This window comes from Tubulanus polymorphus, chromosome 8, assembly GCF_964204645.1.
Source record: "Tubulanus polymorphus chromosome 8, tnTubPoly1.2, whole genome shotgun sequence".
In the NCBI taxonomy this organism is placed as follows: domain Eukaryota; kingdom Metazoa; phylum Nemertea; class Palaeonemertea; order Tubulaniformes; family Tubulanidae; genus Tubulanus; species Tubulanus polymorphus.
In genome coordinates, this window is record NC_134032.1 from 13,109,370 (window position 1) to 13,124,241 (window position 14,872).

Here is a 14,872-nt window from a genome sequence, read left to right on the forward strand (position 1 = left end):
CTTGAGATAATTGCTCGTAGAGTACACTGAATCGTATCATTATAATGTAGTACATGTAGTAGAATTATCGGACAAAAAGGGGATTCGAACCTACTTTCAGTTAGAGTTCGCAGAAAATAAACAAGGTAAGAATATAATAACATTTCAGGAAGACGACTATCAGACAAAAAGACGACCGTTGAAATTGACAAACTATATACATTGGCAGTCAAACTTGATGGCCATTTCGTTGTTGAGTTTGAAAAATATATGATGACTTAAACAATATGACGTGACGACTTACTGAGTTTGACCGGGGACGGAACCGTGTGGTACATATTAAGCCATATAATAAGAAGCCGATTTTCATGTTTACGGCTTTAAGTAAGTAAGCTTTAAGTTTCTTACATTTTGAGAAAAGCCATTTACGACCATGTACTGGCAGTTTGGTTTTAAATGAAACGGGTACGGGATACTGCGTTCTCTACTCAGGTCGGATCCAGGTCATAAATAGAAGATGAGCTGCAAGTATAATGTAACATCCAACTCGGATATCATTCTCAAGTCAAAAGATCCAACTTATTGAGCAGTCTACTGATCACAATGAATCCGAGCATTACCAAAATAATGACACTGCAGAGGTGGCGGTCAAAATTTCGAAATCTGGTCCTTACCGTCGTCTACGATACCAACGTCCTTGGAAACGGTAGAAACCTCCGCGACGCTTTCACCGAGCGCATCCTGCGAGTCGGACGAACATATAGGTGGCTTATATAAACGAGCAATGCCACAACGAAGAAAAATAGCGTGAGAAGGCCTAAACCTAGACCCAGCCCGAATATCGTGAATCTCATCTGTTTCATTTTTAAGCTCGCTTGTCGTTGTGTCAGTTTTTTTACACGCAGTTCATTTTCAATTGATATGTCTCGAATCGCAAGCTATGAGAATAGTGATGATATTGAAATGTCGTATATCTAGAATTTTAAGTGTTATTTTCAATTAGAAACTCTATGAGAGGTGAAGTCCTGAACACACCTGTAACGGATGTGAAGCCTATTCAATCAGATATTCGAAGTTTGGTAATTGATAAAACGTCTACCGGTATTAAGATTTTGTTTTCAATTAAGTAAGCATATAAATCTGAGGTGAGGTGATGTTATTAAGCCTGGGGGATCAGAAATTGTAAATATCAGTGATAAAGTATCCGATGTCCACTTATATCACTAGTGATATTAAACAAGAAAACGACAATATCGACATATGCAATCCAATACAGATTTATTTGTTCAGAATATAAATAAATAGTCAAAATATCTAACAATACATTGAAATGTACAATAAATAAGTAGTTATATAAACATTCATATAATATTTTAAGGACAGGAATGCACGAGAAATGTGAATATATTTTATAAAGGAGAGCCATGTAGTTGGGAGCGTGTGTACATTGCATCAGCAAAATTATCGGACAAAAAGGGGATTCGACCCTACGTGTCATTAGAAAAAAATAAGAAAAAGTACTTGGCTGTGGGGTCAATGAAAGAGGATGGAGGGAGTGCAAGTATTCTTCCCTCCCGCCGCACATATCGACACCATCGGGTTTCAATGTCTTTTTCTGATGACGACTTAACTGCGTCTAAAGCCCGAACTGTGAGGTATATATAAAGCTACATAGTGTGAAGCCGATTTTCTTGTTTGCGGCTTTACGTTCAGAAGTTACGCACAATGAGAATGCGGCATTACATTTTGAGAAAAGTCATTTACGACGGGGTGATGTGTACAAATGGCAGTTTAGTTTCAAATGGAACGCGATTTCGGTTACGGTATATACTTTAATAGCAAACTTCGCTCAAATCGGCTCCAATCAAATAGGAGATAACCGCTAAACTCGGATGTTTCTTAAAGTCTTTTGTAACACCATGAAATATTCAGCATAAAATTCGGATATCACCCTCTGAAGATATGGCACATTTCAACGATCCTAAAATGGTCGACAGTTTACTATAAATCCACGAATAACCAAAATAATTACATGACAGAAGTTGCGGTCAAAATTTCGAAACCTGTTCCTTCTTCATATCGTCCTCGTCTGCGATACCGACGTCTTTGGAAACGGTAGAAACCTCCGTGACGCTTTCACCGAGCGCATCCTGCGAGTCGGACGAACATATAGGTGGCTTATAAACGAGCAATGCCACAACGAAGAAAAATAGCGTGAGAAGGCCTAAAGCTAGGCCCAGCCCGAATATCGTCAAGCTCATCTGTAACGTATCGTACAACCAACAGGCGCCTTTCTCTGCACATTTAGACTGCCACACCGAACACGCGTTGTCCATCAGTGCGCCGAAAACAATAGGCCCGGGAATACTGCCTGTAAAAAGAACAAGTAAACCAGCTTGAAAGTTTTATGACACCAAAACATAGCATACAATATTGCTTTATATTGTCGACAAAGAATGATATTCAAGAATGAATGATGATGTCAAATTACTAACACATTTTGTGAAAACTACTTTAATAAGAGATATATATCAGGTAGTCTGGTCTGATAAGATATTTACCTAGAAACCTCAGAAATACCCATTGGATGCCAAGAGCGAACGTTCGCGTTGAGGTAGGAATGCATCTGAAACGATATGAAATGAAATTCCCTGATCTGAAAAAAGGAAATGCGGTTGAAAAGCTGGCGCATGAGGCCTACCGGAGTGTCGCCGAAAGGGACGGCACCAAAGGTAACATGGAGCAGCCGATAAGTACAAACAGTACCGCGAGAAACACGGGTAGTGTGGTACATCCATTATCACACTGGCCACCAGTCGCCATGTTCGAGAAGTCATAATTCCCACTAGGAAGTTGTGCCGCGATACAACTGCAGTTTCCGTACGTCTAAAAAAGATCGATGCATATTTTCGGGAACTTTCTCATTACGAAAAAATCACATTACTTCATATATACGATATATTTGATTGTATATAACAGGGTTCTTACGAATCAGGAAATTCTTTATCGTTTTTATATTCAGGGAATTCAAGGAATTCTGACCCTTTTCTTGAACAGTTAGGGAAGTTTCTTGCCGGTGCCGATTGGCACATGGAACCTGAGTTAGATTTAAGCGGTCGATGGTCAGGGAAAATCAGGAAAAAGTCGGGGAATTTATGAACTATGTACATGGGTTTATATAGATACCGTTTTCGCTCCCGTAGTTTTGTTATAACTAAGACAACCGGCGTGACATGGGCTGAAATATTCGACGTTGTTAATTCCGCATACTGGTTCTCTACTCTCCAACGAACAACCACAACCAGAGTTACACGACGAAGTCAGGTTGATGTCGACTTTATTCCCGATCACGATAGATCTACAGAACATTAGAATATTCACTTAAGTCATCGTTGGAGTCATCATTGCTTGGGGTTTGATTGCCTCCCGCCGAGCTCATGCCAACACAAACCTTGGCCCATTGCCCACGATTTCTTATGCGGACAGGTTGCTGCTAAGCAGCCGCCTGTCTACATATCTAGCCAATCAGATGCGCAGAGAATCTGCCGGCGAAAACGATTTCGGGTGTAATACTTACGTGTTTGTGTATTGCCTGTTAATACCCGCCATATCAGGCGGTGAACACGTGACAAAAAACGCACCCATCGCTACACACGCGATAACCTGAGATATTACGCACAGACGAATCAAACCCGGTACCTTCAGTTTTAATCGGTTAGCAATTACACCGCCTATGACCTGTCCACCGGCGGCACTTGGCACGATCACAAAACCTAGAACAACACATTAGGTCGAATTAACTTAGTTTAATCGCAGTTGATTTGCAGGGGTGGCTCCAGGGTCAAAGGAAAGGGGATGTCTTCTAGATCGAACTTTACTCGCTGCGTTGATAGCAATATTCCGAAAACCTCTAAAAGCACACAGTCATAATGGGGTTCGCAGCGTTCGGCGATTCGTCGACAAATGTATCTCTGAATTTTCCGTCGGATACGTGCTTTCACGTGTGTTATTGATACTTAACTCACCTGATAACATGGCCGACCACGACGGAGTTTGGTAAAGTTGATTTTGTATATATTTTGCTATGAATGTAGCAAACCCAGCAGCTAGAAACAGTTGAGCAGCTCCGGCTAAAGTCAGCATCATAAATGTCGGATTTTTGATCAGCAGAAAAGTGATTTTTGGAAGATCTCTGATACTTTTTCCGAAGCCGGATTTATTGAGTTGGTCCTCGGATCCTTTGAAGGCCTGCGACACGCGCTGTGAGCGAACCTCTTCGGCAACTGTACAATATAAAAACTCTCTAAGATACACAATATCTGATGAATATAGGGATGATGAATAATAGTCTTTAGCCAAAACGCTGCTCAAAATATATACTCTTTTTGTGTCAGTAGTCTATTGTTCAATAGAGAAACTAAATGATTTTACTTACTAGGGGATTCGCGACCAAAACAAAACAGAAACAAAGATACGCTCACGAACAGACACGCCGATATAACGAACCCAATCCACCAAGCTCCGACCCATCGTGGATCATTCGGTTCGACGTGGATTCTGAAATCAGTGAAAAGTGAGAAAACGATCAGATATTCATACATATATACCGTTACATATCTCCAAGAACTGATGATACCATCGAACGAGATCCCATCGTTTGTTGGAAATTCTGATGAAATTCTAAATACACTCACGCCGATGTGTCGACCGCGTCGATGTCAACGTAAATATCCAAAAATGCACCACCGGCTATATACCCGATTGCTGGACCGAGTGCGGCCATTCCTTCGAAGATTGCTGCAATTTTGGTAAAACGTTATTTTACATGCGCGTGATAGAGATAAATTGGACGAAACGGTCTAGAGAAACAGTGAACTACGCGCCTTGCCAGGTATTGACATTAGTATCGCTAGTATTGCTATATCATTTATAAATTCTATGTAATAAGATACAAACCAACTGTTATACGGATTTAACACTTTTGAAATCAAGGATTTGTCAAAAATTAAAATGAATCCATCGTCAGGTATCATAAATTCTTGATTTTGAAACTTTTAAATCTGTATGTAGTGGGGTTTTCATCTTATCTGTTCTCCACGTCTGAATGTGGTTATTCTGCTATCAAAATCTATAATATAGATCGTACACATTTCCAATAACAGATCGGTGATCTTGGAAATGAACTACCTGGAATCACACGTCGAAACCAAAGCGTTTATTATCTGGTTCTCTAGTTGTAACGAGGATATAGAATTCGATTCAAAACTTACAAATATAAAGAGGTGAGGAGTCTGCGTGGACGTTGTCATCGATATACACTACTCCAACTGTATATAATGTCGTGCCGCCCAAACCGTGCAGTAACTGGCCCAGTATCAACACGAACAAAAAGTTCTGTAAGCTGTTGTCTTCGTTTGCTGCGTTACAAGTTGAGGCCGTCGCTAGAACACCAAAAATACGATATACTTTAATTATGATTTTCTGTGATACTTATGTAAGTGAAGACATGAGTAGGTTATGGCGCAAGATACGTAAGACTTTTCCATAAAACGTGGCTCTCTCCTAAATACCAATATGACGTCGTCAGGATCGTTATTAGAAGAAAACAAGATCCAATCACGGGGTCGTTATAGGGGATTTAGGAAACGACCGTCTTTTATGCAACGGTCTATAACACGGTTGTTTCCTAAATGCCACTATGGCATCATCCGATTCGTTCAGAAATTGTACATGTAAATGAAAAAAAAGATCCATAGACGAGGTTATAAGATTTTAGGAAAGTCACCTTTTACGTTATGGAATAACCTACCCGGACATTTGTCTGATACTGGAAGGCCAAGTTCGTATTGCCCCGATGCAAAATGAGGAATAACCATCGTTACCGAACCAAAAGCCATGCTCAATGCCGCTAAGCCAAGCCATCTAGGCATATGACCGAATCGAGCATAGTAACTTATAATGATTACGGTAAGACCGGCTGATATGTCATAAGCGCTGGATATGAAGCCAACTTTCCAACTGGGCAGTTTAAAACGTCTCTCTATCGTCGATGTGTTTACGTTGTTCACGCCATTGACGGCGAAACCTTGGACGATGACGAACCAACATAAAACAGCTAGAATCGATTTAGGATTGTTCCAACTTTGTATCGTTTTAGGCCGACACGAGCCATATCCACAGCCGGATATATTACGTCCTTTCCCGGTGATATCCGTATCGAGGATATCGGTAACTTTTTGTGGATCAGTAGGTTCATCGTAGTCGGTGGCTGCACCATTTCGTTTCGTAATCCCATCGCTGTCGAGGTCTACGTCAACTTTGTTGTTCATTGTCGCCGGATTTTCCGAAGTATTTCGTTGCCAGTTCGTTGATGCGTCTAGATCATCGGCAAGTTCGGTATCAGGATTCTGAGGTCCGTTATAAGCGTATTTACTCATGTTGCTCTGTGTATAAGTACAAATGTAAAAAGAGGCAAATAGACTTTGACAAACCCACAATGACAAAAAACGGAAAGATTTGAAAGAATGGAACAATTTCGAAAAATCTAATCGAAATTTTGGAGTCTTCATTGAATGTTTTAAATCTGTTGCGACACACACGGATAATTTCACATCCCTTTTAAAAGGAATGAACATTCATTTATATGATCCTAGCCTGCCACGTACCAGCAATGTACTGTGTGACTAACAGTGGCATTGATACTATTATAAAGACGGATAGGTTATGGTATTAGCTCTCATCGTTAGATCTAACCTCACCTCATATTGCAAGTATCATATGATTCGTTCTTTGCTCTCGTGAAATGAAATACATGGTAGCTGAGTTAGCGGCTAAATATGGCTTCAACCCCCGTGAAACCGGTTTTTTAATAGCAGTTTGTCGAAAGAGTTCAACATATATATGCTCAAAAGAGATAACGATGTTATAGATATATGACCATTGTTAATATATGTCGAATCATTAATTTAAGGAATAATAAATACATTAAAAACTATTCGGGTGAAGGCCATCCCGCTTGCAGGTATAATAGACTCGCGCAATGTGGTAACGCTACGAAATTCTACCAAATATCGTTTCGGTAATAAATGTGCGGACACAACGTTGCAACGTTACCTAAACAGATCTGGAAAAGATGCGGTTATACGTAAAACTAGCTAGGTGGAACTGCTGTCCCAGACCCCCCGGAATTCCGACGGTAACGAGTTCGATTATCAACGCAAGGGGGTTGAATAAGGTCATATTCGTTAATTCAACTCGGGCTAGAACGGCAGCAGGAGGGTTGAACCAAAACTACCTAAATACGAACGTACCATTGATCCCAGACAAATGATAATAATCTTACCTTGAAAAAGGATGGATATTTTATACCGGTGTGTTAACCATTCCCAATACAGCTCTATACTATTACTATATGCTAATTTCGCATATTTTCGCCAAGATTACCATTTCTATACGACGGGGTTTTTCGGCGTATTATCATATATATATATATATATATATATATTCGAACGTGGGGTTGACCATGCCAAGGCGTGTTCGTTCTATTTATTTCAACGATTAAGAAAGCTTACAGCCGTTTATACGTTATAGTTGTGCTATACTATAGGCGCTGCCTATATATACTCCCTCACTCAGAAACCTTTTGTGCCATATTGACATAAATGCTCGTTAACATATAGAACGACATGTATTGATTATGTTGAAATAGCGACGGCATAATCAAAACCAATTCACAATTAAAAATCGCATTGATATGTGTGTGTATATATCTAAATGTTATACGGTCTCTGTGACGTAATAGGGTTTCCCATTTCGCGGCGATTACTCATACCAAAATCACTCGTCGTCGCAGCAGTGACTCGGTTCATTCGTTCGGACGGATCAAAAGAATGTATTAACGCTGTGGCGATCGATTCATCGGCTGCCAATTCGCTCATCTGCTGACGTCACACATGCGTATTTCAATCTGAGCATTTCATCCCTGTATGAGAACCGTATGGGCCACGATTGGTGTAAACCTCATATTCGCTGAGACTTATTCGTATCAAAGTGACGTGTTATATAGCGGAACAATGGTCAATCGATTGATATCATGATAAAGTGATAAGTACTGATCAATTCAAGGTACTTTGACCGATGATAAGAGTATGCGTATAGTCAGTCTACTAATGTGTATGTTCATTCTGAAGAAATATTTTTGATATTCTAACATTGATAACTCGATGACGTGTTGAGGCAAATTGTTTGGCTTTTTTTTAACCAAAATTGAAGTGCCCCTACCCTGCTGCAATTCCTCTTCCTCCCCTCTTCCCCCTCTCTCCCTTCCCTCCCTCCTTCAATTCCTCTAAAGAAAATGGAACCGAAAATACGAATGAATTCTTCAAGATTGAAAATAAAGTTTATTTCCTTGTTATTTGTCATGCGTGCTATTTATTTCCTTTACAATAAAAAGAAACATTCGTTTTGTCATTCTTCGCGCTAAAACCGCATAGATTATAATATATGCATAGGAGACATTTGATTGCACTGTAATTACAGTAAAAACTTAAGCCTAGCGCACATCGACAAAGCGACTGGAGACAACTAGTTGCTAGTGAGCGCACATCGAAAATTTAGTAAAAACCAGCAACTGCGTGGCTCATGCCGGTCGCTAGGTCCATAGCGCACACATCGACAGCAACTGAGATGTGGTTTAGCAAATATTCTTGAGGGCATCACAAGTCACGTGACAAATAGCTTTGTTTTAGTCAGTTAAAACCATGTGTTGTTGATTATGGAGCGCTCACATCGACGGATATGAGAGCAACTGAGTACAACTAGTTGCTCAAAAGTAGAACATGAGCAACTGGGTGGAACTGGAGATAGATGGACGCTAACCGGTCGTAAGCTCGCTCACATCGACAAATTCGAGCAACTGATTGTATCCAGCGAGTTGCTCTCATGCGCCGAAAACTACCTGGCAACTAGTTGTCTCCAATCGCAGTGTCGATGTGCGCTAGGCTTTAGATATTCACTTCATAGCTTATATATTAAGATAATCGCCATAAGCTCAATAATATGGAGGGTTGTATATGCAGATACGCTAAAAGTTGACAGGTGCCGTGGGTCCAAAATGTAGATTGTAGAACTCCGAGATGGCGTGCGCTACATTTTTGCAGTAATGCTTCGTTTTACATGAGCTGGCAGTTCTAGTGGAATTGGGAAATTCAATTTGAATGGCGTTGAAATGCGCATCGTGGAGGCCATGCCGTTTAGTTAGGTATCCACCACTGAATACGAAACGGCGTTTACGCTCGTCGGTTTTTGGTGTCGGGAACTTCGGACTCGGAACGTAGTCCGTCTGAGCGGCGTATCTTTGTAGAAAATAGCTGAAATAAGAAGAAATGCTTTGCTTTGAAGAATCTTTTTAAATCATGTTGCGTAGCGCCAAGCTGACTCCAGTAGGCGAAGTGAAGCTGCAATGGAACTATAAGAGCCGAATTTTGGCAAGAAAAATAAGAGAAAGAATATAAATGCGACAAAAAGTATTAAAATTTGATTAGCTAGTATGATTTATAACTAAATTTACCCTAAACTATAATGTCCGCTGAGTAAACTGTCAAACGTTTCGCCGGTTTTGGCATGGAATCGCTGGTATAGGTTGTTGATGGAGGACATTTCTGGTTTTCTCAAGTTGGCGCTGTTGAGTTGGTGGCGTTTCAGTGCGTAGCCCAACTGAGTCCAATCGTTCATCCTCTGTCCGTGCAAATCCAGCAATATTCCCCCGGGAATTCTCGACTTGATCTGTACAATGGACAAGTATTTTCATCATCATTTCGAGCATCGTCTAGACGCAGTGCAGTACGGGTTTCACAGTACTACCTGTTGAATAGATGTTTCGTATTCCAACCAAGCTTTTCTCCCTCGATCGGTGACGTCATCGTACACGTAAGGGGCTTCGGTCCAGTTGCGGTTCGCGTCCAGACGACTTCTGTGCAGCAGATTGATCACTACATGCGGTACGATACCGTAACTGGTCTTTAGATGGTGTATTATCTCCAGGGCCATTTCAAGCGTATACGTATCCTTAAAAAAAAACAAAGATCGATTCGTATAAGATATACACGAAAATACAGTTAGTAGCATTTGACGAAGAAGGTATCCATGGTTAACTAACCTGCTGTGCGTGTATCTTACAGACGAGCGGTCGATTGGTACAAGTAGTAATATTATGGAGACAAATGCCGTTTATTTTACACCCTCGTTTTCTATGGATCCTCGCCGTAATCTCATCAGCTTTTAGATAACCCCCGTGTGGTACTCTGTAGGTGAGAATATTTCATGAAGCATCCAAAACTGTAGCGTCAAATGGAACTAAACAGTATTTGTGTGCGTCAAAAAATGAAATGCGCCACTTACGACAAAAGAAGTTTGCTGGTTCCTTCCATTTTTCCAACATATCCAGTGTCCGATAGCTTCATATATTTAGCATGCTCTAAAGAAGTTACGATATGGATTTAGTAATACAAACGTTTTTCAGCTTGATACAAAAAGGCAAGTTCTTAAATGTACAATTTTACAACGTACCCCCGCAAAACGGTTTCATCGACCAGACGGACGTGTTCGTTTCTTCATTGAATTCACAAGTGATCTGATTGCTTCCGAACAGGGTATAACCGGCTTTACATTTATACATCACCGAGTCTCCACAGTTACCACGGGTTTCAGACGTCACCGCCTGACTCACTCTAGGCGGACGTTGCGAACATTTCGGTGCCCGTCCAAAAGCAACAAAATTGAAAAATAGAAAACGTTGTTTTAATAACCGATGATTCTTGATTTTGAACTTATCACTGACCATTATCGACGAATCCTTCTTACTGAATTTTTCGACACCTGTTAAACTTACCAGGACAGCATGCCGGTTTGTGTGACCATTTTCCACTTTTCAAACATCGGATTGATTTTCTGCCTCCTGAGATTCGGAAACCAGCCTTACAGCTGTAAGTAGCTCCGTCGGGTGATACATCGGCACCGTTCGAGTTACGAACATACGGTGCCTCACCACAACTACCGTTGCCTATCTCTACAATGTTTTAGAATACTTAAATCATGCCGATATCGACACCAATATTCTTATCAATAATTGCAATCGAAATGACGCAATATTCTCCACGACTTACATGCGACCAACTGGAGTCGAGAACATAATGTTTGATTTGGTTTATGTAAGTACCCTATACAGTGGAACCTCGTTACAGCGAACTACTTCGCGGTGCCAGAAAATATGTTCGTTATAACCGATAGTTTGTTAAATCCAATATGAAATCAATCAAATTGCTTTACTTGGGACATTATTCTATATTTGTTGTATCTGATTTCGTTGTAACGAGGTTCCGCTGTAGATGTTCTTCTCCCCTAGTCTCTGTAGCGAAGCTTGCGCATGTGCTGTCGGGACAAGTGGTTAGCCTGTGCGCGGCCGAGTTTAAGCAGTAATGTAACATCTGTAAAAAAGAGACCCGACGTGTTCTCTCTCTCTCTCATCATCTTCAGGGATATTCCTGAAGATGACACTTACAATATAGTCGAAACGTCGAATAAATTACTAGCTCCTGTTACATTTTCGGACTGTTTTTCGTAATCACTGTGGGGTTCTCTCCACATGCGATAGATTAGTTCGTAATGCAGTATGATTGTTATGATAGTTATGTTATAACTATTTATATTTTTGTCGCCCTAAACGCTCAGGTCATAGAATACAATATACATATATGAGATTATTGTCAATACCAAATAAAGGAAAACTGTGTTTTATCTTGGCGAAGTGATACAGCCATACACGGACGAAAACTAGCGATGAGCATCAATACGTGCAGAACGTTTTTGATAAAAGCAAGAACATTTCAGATATAATATCTGAATAGAATTATTACTTTCAGGAAAGGGTATTACACTTAAAATGATATTTAGAAGAAGGCAACCAATCGTGAATTTGACCCTAGAGATAGAGTTCGTCGAATTACCGAACACGCTATGCCCTGTACATCGCATTGTAGTTCGTGGATGTTAGGTATTACCATTGCGCTGGTTATCATATGTTCCGCCGTGATTAGCTTACTTTTTACCGTTATGAATAGAATAAGAATATGATTATATAGGCCCTACAGGATCGGCTCGGATATGATTTTATCACCTGTCGACGGGTCTGTTATCCAAGTTGCGCCTAAAGCATTCCCCGAAAACGAAGCAATCCAAAAACAATGGAACGTTATGTACACCAAAAAACGACGTCGTCCGTCCATTAGGCATTTATGATGTGTCTGATTGAAGCGCCTGAACTATATGTTTATGATAATTGTTGACATACATCGTCGGGTTATGATTACGATGCCTAGACCTTTACACCGCAAAATGCGAAATGGACGACGTCGCGTGTTCGTATGCATAATCTGCATAACAATTTTTTCTATTTGGACCGTTAGATTTTCGACGAAGACCGTAGTAGATCAAACGTTGGAAACAGTTAAAATGTCAGGTAAGATTTAATGATTTGATAATTCCCTTTTAGACTTTTACGTTTATTACCATTTCGAGCAAAGACGCAATGATGTCAGAACATGTATTTTTTTTTATGAAGCTTAACAGCTTTTGTATTACCTAACGAATGATCAATCAATATATCGTAACTTCTTCAGAACATGCTAAATATATGAAGCTGTCGGACACTGGATATGTCGGCAAAATGGAAGGAACCAGTAAGCTTCTTCTGTCGTAAGTGATGCATTCATTTATTGCAGTTGAATTTCATTAATTTTGAAATTACGGAATGTTTAGGTGCATCTAAAACTTTTTACAGCGTACCACACGGGGGTTATCTAAAAGCTGATGAGATTACGGCGAGGATCCATAGAAAACGAGGGTGTAGAATAAACGGCATTTGTCTCCATAATATTACTACTTGTACCAATCGACCGCTCGTCTGTAAGATACACGCACAGCAGGTTAGTTAACCATGGATACCTTCTTCGTCAAATGCTACTAACTGTATTTTCGTGTATATCTTATACGAATCGATCTTTGTTTTTTTTAAAGGATACGTATACGCTTGAAATGGCCCTGGAGATAATACACCATCTAAAGACAAGTTACGGTATCGTACCGCATGTAGTGATCAATCTGCTGCACAGAAGTCGTCTGGACGCGAACCGCAACTGGACCGAAGCCGCTTACGTGTACGATGACGTCACCGATCGAGGGAGAAAAGCTTGGTTGGAATACGAAACATCTATTCAACAGGTAGTACCGTGAAACCCGTACTGCACTGCGTTTAGTCCAGGCTCATACGCGTCTATGTCCGAGATACTGATGAAAATATACTTGCCTATCGTACAGATGAAGTCGAGAATTCCTGGGGGAATATTGCTGGATTTGCACGGACAGGACATGAACGATTGGAATCAGTTGGGATATGCGCTGAGTAGCGACAAACTCAACAACGCCAGCCTGAGAAAACCAGAAATGTCCTCCATCAACACCTTGTACCAGCGATTCCATGCCAAAACCGGCGAAACGTTTGACAGTTTACTCAGCGGACATTATAGTTTAGGGTAAATTCGATTATAAGTCACAAATCAAATTTTCAATGCTTGTCGATATGATTTTTTTTTCTCTTGTTTTTTTTCGGCCAAAATTCACCTCTAAAAGTTCCATTGCGCCACACCACTGGAGTTAGCTTGGTGTTGCGCAATATGATCATAATGTATTCATCAAAGCAAGGCGTCTTCTATTTCAGCTATTTTCTACAAAAATACGCCGCTCAGACGGACTACGTTCCGAGTCCGAAGTTCCCGACACCAGAAGCCGACGAGCGTAAACGCCGTTTAGCATTTAGCGGTGGGTATCTAACTAAATGGCACGGCCGCCTTGATCCGCATTTCAACGCCATTCAAATTGAATTTCCAAATTCCACTAGAACTGCCAGCTCATGTAAAACGAAGCATTACTGTAAAAATGTAGCGCACGCCAATCCGGAGTTCTACAATCTACATTTTAAAAACTCTTAAAAGCACATGAAGACATCGATGGAAAATGAGGAATTACATTTTTTCTATTATCTATCGGCTACGAAATGAAATAAATCATATGCTTTATTCCAAGCCACTACTCTGTTTTCTCTATTGGAGATGATGTGTTAATCCTTTTTACGCAGGCAGTTCAACGAGTATATATACCAGGGCCAGTTGTATATGCATCAATTATGTCATTATACGCATATTCACTCATTAAGTTAGACCATGAGTCAACGATAGGGTGCATTTCCGGGTTAAGTTGATCATCATTGTGTTAAACTACGGAGTTTAAGAGTCCACGGTTTAAAGCAAGAACTGGTCCACGCGATTGCAATTGTTACGCCCAATGAATGGGGACTGTGGCACGCGGGTTTCCGTGTTGATCCGCTTGGTTCGCTAGCCGGCAACCAGTCTTGCCCACTGCATAACCGCGGCATCTGGTGGTGTCCCGATGCCTCGTATCAACAGACGATATTAGACGGATACCGATAAGAACCGACGATGAATAAACGAAGTTAAAGCTATCACAAATTTATTCTTATTCCGATTTAACATCACAAAATTGCATTTTTATTTTGCTAAAACATAAAACAACATAAAAAGTTTAATTCCTAATCAACAAATATCGCGGATGTGTAATGAATATGGAAGGTAGTGCGTATAACATTTGGAATAGATCAATTAAGTATTGGATATCATAGTATCTGAAGTGGTAAACCATAACAACGATCGATATTTCATCACCAATTGAAATTTGGAATCGAAAGAATAACTCAAAATCAACATAATACAAGTACAAATGACCTCGACATTCAAACCGATGTTAAATAATTCACAGAGAATCA

The 14,872-nt window shown here is 40.3% G+C and overlaps 3 protein-coding genes across 4 annotated transcripts; 1 reads left to right on the forward strand and 2 right to left on the reverse strand.

The window, feature by feature from the left end:
• Positions 1-1,317: 1,317 nt before the first annotated feature.
• Positions 1,318-6,792, reverse strand: LOC141909746 (solute carrier organic anion transporter family member 4A1-like). Its single transcript, XM_074800343.1, has 11 exons — positions 6,738-6,792; positions 5,789-6,422; positions 5,250-5,420; positions 4,674-4,776; positions 4,415-4,536; positions 4,005-4,262; positions 3,557-3,752; positions 3,166-3,337; positions 2,681-2,865; positions 2,541-2,605; positions 1,318-2,350 (listed from the first exon to the last, which is right to left on the reverse strand). The coding sequence occupies exons 2-11, from the start codon at positions 6,414-6,416 to the stop codon at positions 2,028-2,030; spliced, it is 2,223 nt and encodes a 740-aa protein (XP_074656444.1). The 5' UTR covers positions 6,417-6,422; positions 6,738-6,792; the 3' UTR covers positions 1,318-2,027.
• Positions 6,793-8,390: 1,598 nt separating this feature from the next.
• LOC141909816 (uncharacterized) lies at positions 8,391-12,266 on the reverse strand. 2 transcript variants are annotated; one of them, XM_074800454.1, is made up of 8 exons: positions 12,152-12,266; positions 10,868-11,044; positions 10,546-10,746; positions 10,378-10,453; positions 10,136-10,280; positions 9,841-10,044; positions 9,548-9,762; positions 8,391-9,347 (listed from the first exon to the last, which is right to left on the reverse strand). In XM_074800454.1, exons 1-8 carry the CDS (start codon positions 12,258-12,260, stop codon positions 9,062-9,064), a joined length of 1,413 nt encoding a protein of 470 aa, XP_074656555.1. In that variant the 5' UTR covers positions 12,261-12,266; the 3' UTR covers positions 8,391-9,061. The 2 variants fall into 2 exon arrangements, with proteins under 2 accessions (XP_074656555.1, XP_074656554.1); XM_074800453.1 differs by having other exon boundaries at positions 10,546-10,749.
• Positions 12,267-12,383: 117 nt separating this feature from the next.
• Positions 12,384-14,029, forward strand: LOC141910171 (uncharacterized). Its single transcript, XM_074800897.1, has 6 exons — positions 12,384-12,493; positions 12,654-12,729; positions 12,815-12,959; positions 13,051-13,254; positions 13,351-13,565; positions 13,751-14,029. Exons 1-6 carry the CDS (start codon positions 12,487-12,489, stop codon positions 14,019-14,021), a joined length of 918 nt encoding a protein of 305 aa, XP_074656998.1. The 5' UTR covers positions 12,384-12,486; the 3' UTR covers positions 14,022-14,029.
• The last annotated feature ends 843 nt before the right edge of the window (positions 14,030-14,872 follow it).